General features: G+C 38.2%; 1 protein-coding gene across 1 annotated transcript; it reads left to right on the top strand.

Moving 5' to 3' along the window:
• The first annotated feature begins 533 nt into the window (after nt 1–533).
• Nucleotides 534–8,665, top strand: LOC105047147 (protease Do-like 1, chloroplastic). The gene is given in 9 exon segments (XM_010925953.4): nt 534–743; nt 746–1,085; nt 1,177–1,299; nt 4,125–4,296; nt 6,044–6,081; nt 6,211–6,409; nt 6,538–6,690; nt 7,657–7,791; nt 8,418–8,665. Coding segments are annotated over 9 exon segments (1,338 nt in total). The 5' UTR covers nt 534–643; the 3' UTR covers nt 8,496–8,665.
• Nucleotides 8,666–10,532: the final 1,867 nt, after the last annotated feature.

Below are 10,532 nucleotides of genomic sequence, written 5' to 3'. Positions count from 1 at the left end.
TTTAAGCAAGGCGATATGTTTCTGATAAACATAAATTGATTAGTGAGACTACTGGTCTATCGTGTTTCCGTTGATCTCCCTAAGGAGAAGCAATGGACTCCCGGGTCCAATCTAAATGGATGGAAAATAATCTACCCAAACCAAAGCTCAAAGCAGAGAGTGCCAAGTTCTCGTCGCAAAAAATACTTGCATAAACATACATTAGAAAGATTAAAAAAGTGTAGATGACAATACTAATCTCTTAAAATTTTAATATAATAATGTTAATAAAAATTAAATTAATAATTATAAGAAAAATTGTACATTAATAGTGCTTCTAAAAGGATGCATGCATATGCAAAGGTGAAAGAGATAATTGGAGACGATGCAATAATCATGCACATGATCTAAGTTCGAACATTCCAGGAGTCAGTGGATGATCCCGATAGAACGAAGGTGGTCTCATGCCAGAACGTTGTAGCAACAAGTATAAACCTCCAAGGTTCCAATGAATGATTCTGAATCCACACAAGCAAGCGATAACACAAATTATATCTTCTATTTTTACCCCTTTTCCCAAACTCCTGTAACCTTGTTATATATTTATATTTTATATCCATTCCGTGACAACCGGTGCTGCAGGGTAGTAACAGTCCTTCAAACAATGGCTGCCGCCGCGTCACCACTCTTTCTCTTCCCCACTCCTCGCCAATCCTCCCTTACTCTGAGAGCCCTCGCCTCCATCCCCAACCACACCCATTCGAGGCTCTCTTTCGCCCCAAAACCCCTCCGTCCATCCCCAAACCCTCCGTAATTTCCCTTCTCTTCTCCAACAACCCCTGCCCTCCGATCACCACCTCCCCTTCCTTCCAGAAGTTAATTCCGGATAAATTGCGCGGCAGCTTCTTCTCCTCCGCCATCGACTCCCTCTACGTCCTCCTCGCCTCCCTGACCCTCTCCTTCTCCCTTTTTATCTCCGACGCAGGCACCGCCAACGCCTTCGTAGTCACCACCCCGCGGAAGCTCCAGTCCGACGAGCTCGCCACCGTCCGCCTCTTCCAGGAGAACACCCCCTCCGTCGTCTACATCACCAACCTCGCCGTCCGGTAACTGGATCTCGTGTCGCGTGCTTTGGCTAATTCCAGTTTTATTCCGATGTTTATGGTGAATTCTAACGGTTACGCATCTGTGGTGTAGACAAGATGCATTCACGCTGGATGTGCTGGAGGTGCCACAGGGGTCGGGGTCGGGTTTCGTGTGGGACAAGGACGGCCACATCGTGACCAACTATCATGTCATCCGCGGGGCTTCTGATCTCAGGTATGTGGGATCGCGCTCCAATTCTTTGATACAGTAATGTTTGGTAGATTGCTTGTCATGATATTACACATATAACAATCCATTCTGCCTAGGAATAGGATCGCTCGACCTAGAGTTGCATTATTGAGGAGTAATTTTTATTATGCATCAAGGAAACTAGTGGTGGTGAGATCACATGCAAAATATGGTAAACAAGGGAACCTCTAAATGCAACAAAATAAGTGTGGGATAACTCAACTAAAAGTTAAGGATTGAATTACCAACGAAAGGACTGCAGGGCAAGGAGATATAAGATGATGGCAGATGAGGATATTAAATTTCTCTTAGAGGCTTAGAAAAATGACATTACAGAACTTTGGGCCATGCTTGCCTTTTAAGGATAAACAAATGGAATATTTGGAAAAGAAAGTGGAACAAAAGATTGATTTCTGTTTCTCTTTTTGGATGGTCTGGATGCATTCCAGACTTCCAGTTTTTTTTTTGGCAATTCAAGCAGTTCAGTATTCCTTCGGTGATTCGGCTCAGATTTTGGACATCTTTTTGAAAAATTAGAAAGAAAAATGAATAATGTTGTGATCTAGATTGTTGAGGAATTAGAAGGCCATTAATGAAGAAGAAAGGAAGAATAAATGAGAAAAATAGAAATTTTATTGTCAGAATCCAGCAGTCCAAAAAGTGGAGTAAATTTCTTTGGAAGTAGATCTGGTACCAAAAGATTCCAAAACCTGCTATTAAATTCCACATTTTTTTTCATTCATAAGGAAATTTGAAAAAAAATGTTAATACTATTGCAATGGAACAGAATAAATATTAACTCTCTCACATAGAATCCATTGAAAAGATTAAGTACTTAGGTACATGGGTCCTTTCCAATGCAATAAAATACACTGACATAGTGTCTATTTATCTTTGATAAAAGAGATACTTCTATGGGTTTGCCATGGTATCTTGTTCATACTATTGTATCGAATGATCCGGTTGATTGCTTTATGTCCATATAATGCATATAGCTCTAGTTTTTGTTTAGGCTGGTTCAATGGCTCTATATGAATTAGCAGTTTTTTACCATCAAACTTGAGATAAAAAATTGAATTATCAGCACAAAGAATGCTGGAGGACAAGGTGAGATAAGATTATGATAGATGAACATATTAGCATTCTTATTGAAAGAAGTAGAGAGAATTGAAATATCGTAGAATTATGCATTGTCTACTCCTCCTAAAGATAAATAGAAGGCAGATTCTGAAAAGGGGAAGATAACGTGGTTTGGAGCTCAGTTTTGATTTCATTTTTGGGTAGACCAATGAGTTATCATTGTTGCTACGAAAAGATCTTTCAGCAAGTAATAATCCAAAATTTTGTCATTCAAACTTAGGCAAAAGAATAAGGTATTCAATGTTGAAACATTATGTTTGGAGTCTAATATTTCATTTTATTATTTAATGGAAATTTAACATATGGCAGTAGAAAGTCAATGAGATTTGACCTTTGGGATATCAAAATCTATGCAAGAAAAAATCATGTTCTCATTAAAAGTAAGTGGAATATAACAGTGTAATGCCATCAACCATCCCAAACATGCAAAATCTAAGCTTAATTTAGAGCAAATGGCTGAAAACATTCAAAGAAATGAAGAATTTATAAAATATGTGTATAAGTGGCCCATATGTAAAAGAAATTTGGCCCATAAGTTAATTTCATCAGAACTTGTAAAGTGACCCTAGTTTCATGTCTCTTCTGGCCAGAACTGGTGGTAGGATGTTTCAGCTTGTGGACTTTTAAGCATACCTTCAAACCATCTTATAAACTGGCATGCGGGCTATATTTAGACTCAGCATCCAATAACCTATTGATCCTTCCTTTGATGCACAAAATGGTTTATTGTAGTTTTAAAAAAATATATAAATCTTGGAATCTGAAGAGGAAAAAAAAGAAAAGTTAGAAACTCAAGAAACATATCAAAACCATTCTTATCAACTTTTACTTTTTGAACCAGACATTCAGATTCCATTTGAGTCCAAGGAGACAAGAAAAAATATCAGCCAAAATTCAGACCAGGAAGCAGCCAGCTGAATGTGAATTGTGGGTATAAATTAGGTCATCCTGATTCATTTACACTCCTAATGGTGGCAATGCTATGATTTTTTATTACCTTGGTTGTTCTGTGTGTCATCTTTGACAATCATGCTTTATACATCTATCTATATATATATATATATACATATATATATATATATATACATATATATATATATATACACTTTTTTTTTTTTGCCCTTCACTTGTAGTCTTACTTTGGTTTTATTTAACTGGCCCAATTTTAGTTTTTTTCACCAATAAATAAAGCTTCTTTTATTCTTTTGTTGATTGAAAATTTTGGTTTTAATGAATCTGGCATTGTAAATGACAAAAGATGAAGTCATGTAACATGTTTAAAGACAAAAGGTGAAGTCATGTAACATGTTTAACACGTCTTTTTTCCCCTAATAAAGTTCCCTTAGGTTGTTTGATATTCAAACATTGGCCATGATATGATCTTATGACAGTGGTTGTTAAAATCTATAGTGAACTGAGACTTAGTTAACTAACTGGCATTTCTTCCATGTGACCATTTAATATGCATCAGGTTTTTTATGATTTACGAATCTAATAAATTGGATAACTTTTTATATCAATAGCTTTGGCCTTCTGTTGTTTAATCAACTAAGTGTTGCCAAATGTCTTTCTTGAATGATTTTATTATGTTTTTTTCTTTTAATTTTCTGCAGTTCTAGGACAATCTAGTTCCTAATTAAAGTAATGCTAGACTTGCTAGTTATATACAGGGTCACCCTTGCTGATCAATCAGTATATGAAGCAAAAGTTGTCGGATTTGACCAAGACAAGGATGTTGCTGTCTTGCGTATTGATGCTCCTAAAGGCAAATTGAGACCCATTCCAGTCGGCATCTCAGCAGACCTTTTAGTGGGTCAGAAAGTTTTTGCCATTGGAAACCCTGTGAGTACTTTATCTACTGTATGCAGAGCTCGTGTTTCATCCATTATATCATTGAGACTTTAATTATGGAATTCCATACATTAATTTTGCATCTTGCACCACAACCTGTGGCATCATCACCATAAAATGAAAATGATGGGTAGGTAGAAACAGCAGAGGGGAAACATGTTGCTACGAGAGTGGCATATCTACACTATTTCAAGTGCAATTTATTGCCTGAGAAGGTGAGACTGTGAGTCTGGTCCAGCCTTTTTTTCTTTGAAAAGAAAAAATTGCTACGGAGGTGTAATATGCACTTTATCCAACCACACCTTGCGTAGCTTGTAGCTAGTTTCCAACTCTGATAAACCTTTTTTGTTCTTCTGATATGCTCATCATACTGAGCTGCTTAGATAGCTTCCTAGCCGGTCAACTTTCTTCTACCTCTAATTCTGTTGCACTGTCTTTTTTCAGCATGTTCTAAGAGAAGTCAAAAATTTTTATTCTTTTGTTTGTTTAGAACCATCAAGATATATCCCATTTATACAATGTCAGCTTTATAGATTAAGCCATTGAGGGTAACTTACATCATGGATTGTAGACATTGTTTTGACAGTCTTGCCAGTTTTCAACCTAAGGTCAAAAGTGGCAGACTGACAATGTTTTACAAGAGTAAGTTTTCATGACTGATAGCAGCTCATAGCAGAATGTTCACGTTGCCAGACACAGTTAATATAATCTAAGCAGCTATCCTTTTGTTTCTTTATATCTGTCAATATGTCTGCAACTTTGAAAGGCAGGGGCTGGATAAAGACCGACATCCTGTTTAGTCAGAATCTTTGGTTCCAAAAAATAGCTCTTGATGCATTATATTTGCTGCACAAGAAGATTATATGTATGATATTCCCAAATAAAGTAGCATAACTAACAATGTTATAAACCTCTTTCAAATCTAGTATGTAGGCAGTACTTTAGTTATTAAGTTGTATTGAAGATGCATGTATGACTATTGACTGTTTCCAGATTGATACAGTTAGGTTTCCTAGTAATGGCTGTCTGCAGACATAATATGAAAAAATAGTATGAACTAAGCAGCTAATGTTTTTGGTATTTGAAGTTATGGCTGATAACTAACATGCCTATTAATTTGTACTCAGGACAACCATAGGTATGTTTTGTGGTTCGATATGTTTCGGAAGAGACTTAAGCAATTCCATCCAATACTATACAATTTCATATGAAAAAGGTGGAAATAATTATCTATCCATCCTGGTGTCCTGTTTTCAATTCATTGGGTGAAAAAATTATTAGGTGTTGATGGAGACAATTCTTCCAGACACATTCTTATTTTGTAGCCACAACCGATCATACATATACATGGACTGAGGATTCTCTTCAAATGGCCAACAGTGATGCATATTCTTGGTGTGTTTCCTAAATAATGTTAGTTTTAGAGCTCTTGATTACATATCACCTCATCTTCTGAGAAGGCAACCAGGCGGTGAATAGGTAAGTTGACAGATATCGCATATATTGTGGGCTAGTATTTAGAAAGAGGTTACCCCATCTTGTATTAGCTCTGCTTCTTGGTCTGGCATTTAGGTGTGATTTATTTACAGCATCATGTTTTATCTAACTGCTCACTTCATTTTAAGTAAACATAATTGTTAATATCTTGTGAATTTCAGCATAAGTGAGACATGCTAATTAATGAATTAGCATGATCACTCCCATAGATGCACGTTCATTTTCATGTTTCTTTTTGCAGTTCGGCCTTGATCATACGCTTACAACTGGAGTTATCAGGTGAGCAGTCTCATCGCTCATTTGTTAGAATGTGGTTCTCAGGAACCTACGACTTGATGTATGTCTGGTATACGATTATTGCTACAAAAGTTGTCTTCCTGATACACTGAAACCTTGCAAACTATGCAGTGGACTGCGCAGAGAAATCAGTTCTGCTGCCACGGGCCGTCCTATACAGGATGTTATTCAGACTGATGCAGCGATTAATCCAGGCAATAGTGGGGGACCGTTGCTTGATAGTTCTGGTAGCTTGATAGGCATAAATACAGCTATCTATTCTCCTTCAGGAGCATCCTCTGGTGTTGGATTTTCAATTCCAGTTGATACAGTGCGTAATTATCCATCACTGCTTGTTTGAAGATATCATAAAGATAACCATTATATTATTGGTAACACTTAAGACCACATTTTTATATATTTCACTTCCATATGGTCTGTTTTTTTTTTTTTCTCTAGGTTGGTGGCATTGTCGACCAGCTTGTAAAATTTGGCAGAGTTACAAGACCTATCTTAGGAATCAAATTTGCACCAGATCAGTCAGTGGAGCAGCTTGGAGTCAGCGGAGTGCTCGTTCTAGATGCTCCTGCAAATGGTCCTGCAGGCAAAGCGGTGATGTCATGGTCTCATGAATTTTTTCCTCTTTTCAGATTCATGATTGTTTAGTACATATTTCTTTATATATATATATATATATATATATATATATATATATAGACACACACACCATATACAAATGTGCAGATATTTTTTTCTTTAAGAAATGATCTCAACCATTGAATCAAACCAAAGAGATCTTGACCATCTAAATTAAAACAAAACCAAAGAAAGAAAAAAAGACTAATAAGTTTGGTTCGATTTAGAAACTGAAATTCAAACCGATTCATCAAAGCAACTTGACTCGCTATCCTAAATATCCTCCTTCCCAAAGAATAAATCTACATCCTAAAGCAATCTCAGCCCTGCCCTCCATCATAAAAGAATCCTAAAAGAATTCTACATAAAACATTTGGTCAGTATCGACTGCTGCATTCTCCATGGCTCTCTACTTCCCAACCCAGATCTGAGCAGAAAAGGCACCATGGCTCCCTTTTTTCCGCTCTTACCATTCCAGTGCCGATAGCAAAAAAGGGGCAGGACCTGGTGCCTTTTCTGCACATCCTGTTGGCAAGAGTCTAGGCTGGCTGGTGCAGGCGCCCCTCCCACTTGCACCAGTTGGCATCAACCATACCAACTGGGATGGCCTGGTGAGGAGGGCATCAGGGTCCTAGGTGCATCCCAAGACCTGGTCGATCACCTATCAGGATCCAGGATGCCTGGTACCAACAGGGACTTACACCCATGGTTGACGTTTTAGTTGTTCTAGCCTCTCTCTTTCTCTCTCTCTCTCTCTCTTTCATGAAAGTTCAAAGCATTTCACAATCTCTGTTGAGAGTGTGTTTTGTTTCTTTCAGTTGCAGAAGTTAGGATGCTTAATTCTTAGCTCAGACTACTCAAATGGTCGAACTTTTCACTCAATATCTCCCTTTTATGGAAAAAAAACGCACTCAATGGATGATTTCATTTGACCTTTTGCAGGGTCTGCGACCAACAAAGCGAGATACCTATGGGAGACTGATTTTGGGAGATATCATAACTTCTGTGAATGGTAAAAAGGTCACAAATGGAAGTGACCTGTACCGAATCTTGGACCAGTGTAAAGTTGGTGACACGGTATGCTCTGCCTTATCTTCCATTTATTGTTCTATTGCATGAACCCTGCATTTTGTTCCTTGAAAGGTGCATCAGCTCTCGCAGATAGTTTTTTATCTTTGCTTTTTCGGTAGGTCATCTCTCTGACTCTGTCCAACTTCTTCTTCTTCTTCTTCTTTTCAAAAAGAAATCCAGCAACAGCTTAGTGATAGGTCAACTTTTTTGGGTTAGTTTCTTCAAAACTAACTATACACCTCTGTACAAGTATCGGACATCAGATCAGCTGTCAGTTGGACAATTAAACTGTTATTCTAATGAAGTATATCAAATGCTTCTCACTGGGGTCTAACTGAACTCTTAAGTCCGATTAACTGATTAACATAAACCTCCAAGGAGACACGATTGCACATCAATGGACCCAGTGAGGAATGCATGGAAGTTGGAGATTATATATTTGATTTCTTATAAGCATACACTTCATCTGGACCCTGCCTTTCAAAATGTTTGCTTCCTGCTTGGTAGTGACTGTTGGAACAGATACCAACTATTGTTTGAAGAGTGATGATGCCAATGTAATTCAATGCAAATAACTGCTCATCTTGCTGATTGTGTTTATCTAAATTATTTGTTGCCCTGTTAAATTTTAGGTGATTGTGGAAGTCCTTCGAGGTGATCATAAAGAGAAATTCTCTGTAGTCCTCGAGCCAAAGCCGGACGAATCATAGGCATTGGGGTAAATGCGGCTGCTCATCATTTCACAAGCTGTAATTGGGACAGTCTGCTTACCTCTTGTTTGTGTGTACATTTGCATCGAGTTGTCCATTGTATTATGTACTAGACGCTTATTGAACAAAGGGCTGTTGATGGGTAATTATTAAATGTTTGATACCAGAAATGATTCCTCGTCTGTAATATGTGTCAGACATTTTGATGGGTATTCATTAAATGTTTGATACCAGAAATGATTCCCCGAGTAAAAGCATGCCTGCGGAGTAACGTGACAGGCGGTTAATTTTCAAGGTTTGGTGCTGATACGATTGCTTCTGGTCCGGATCTGCAGGGTGCTAAGGCTTAACGGACATCATCCATGGGATATGTAGTGGGTTGAAAGAACCAATATGCAGGGAAAAGGGGAGGGGAAACACGACATAGATCCGTGTGAGGTTCGCACGCTTGTTTTCTTTTCTTTGCTTTTCTTTTGAAGCTCTTTTGGATCTTACTACCAGAAAGCTGATGCAGGAGTGCCAAAAAAAATGTTTTTTTTAAAAAAAATTCCGGCCAAGAGTGATATAAATTGAGATCTCAGTTTATTTTGGCTGGCATGGAAAGTGAGAATTTGATGGGAATCCAGATTTTCCAAGATGTTGACCAATATTTTCAAATGGGGATATTGAAATCTCTGTCAATTTGATACATCCAAGATTGTGGACTATGTTTTAGCTTTGATTTTAAGATTTATTAATTAAGAAAGTCTGTTTAAAAAGTAAAAATACTAAAAATATTGATCAATATGGAGAATATGGTATCAATTGATATTAAAAATATCAATTTATTGATCAATATGAAGAATATAGTATCCATTGATATCTTGAAAATTATCAATTTATTTTTGCGGAAATAGTTTGGCTATCATGCATTAGCAGTCTCGAGCGTACCAATCCTAAGGCAAATGAGTCGGGAATGCCCTTGTAGATGTGCTGATATTTTAGTCCCACGTCAGGAGAGAAAAAAATACATTTTTTCGGCCTTTCGGGTATAATCAAGCATTTGTTCTACTTTAAAATCCAAAGGATGGGCTTTTTTTTTTTTTTGGTTAAAAATGAAGCATTCATTCAGTCAGACTGTATTTTATCCATCTGATGATATTATCATTTTTCGATAATATAATAGACACATAATGTCATGACCTGACAGTTTGAGACACAATCCAAACTGCATCGCATGATCTGAGCATCATAGACATCGGTCTACGGCCTATGACGCGTCAGAGATCGGAAGCTCGATAAGGACAATATCATTGGGTATTAATCGATCTTACTTCGTTCCGTCCTAATTCTCTAAGCACCGTCCTCCAGCTCAGACGCCACTAGATCTTTCTGGCATGCAGAATCCACCAAGTCAACATTCTATTACAACAATCCACTATCCTCCAAATGTGGGTGGTTGGTGCTATACAACCCTCTGAAACCATCACTCTAGCCTCCTAACAGCCACCACTCTGGCCCTGGCAGGCTCTAACAATCTATCAGATTTCCTCCTATATAAAGGAAGGAAAAAAAGAGAAAAATTTCGATTTCAATTTTAACACTCACTACCCTTTTCCTCCTCTGTTCTCTCCTCTCCAAAACCCTACTGATTTAGGCATCGAAGGTTCCCCCATCGAAAAACCCTCCTTCTTTGGCGTGTGAAGACTTCTTTTGCAAGTCCTTGAGGCCCTGGTCAGCACCCAACTGCTCTAGCGGTGTGGAGAGTCCAAGCTATCTCGCCACATCGATCAATCTCGAGGGGCGACAATAGATTGGCGCTAGAAGAAGTGCCCAGCCCCATTTCCTGGAGGAAGATGGTGAGAATCAGATCTCAGAACAACCTTACCATATTGCACCAACAGTCATCACTGCACAGCAACCCCAACGAGCAGAGCACTGGGGAGCGAACTCTCTAGCAGCCTGCCATCGTTCATCCAGATCCGATCGCCGCACTGACAGAGCAAATCCAGACGCTCATAGCTGCTGTATAATAGCTATAACAGTGTAGCACGAAAA

The sequence above is a fragment of the Elaeis guineensis genome, chromosome 6 (assembly GCF_000442705.2).
Source record: "Elaeis guineensis isolate ETL-2024a chromosome 6, EG11, whole genome shotgun sequence".
In the NCBI taxonomy this organism is placed as follows: Eukaryota; Viridiplantae; Streptophyta; class Magnoliopsida; order Arecales; family Arecaceae; genus Elaeis; species Elaeis guineensis.
The sequence above is the reverse complement of the archived record's forward strand: the minus strand, read 5'-3'. Positions and strand labels throughout refer to the sequence as shown.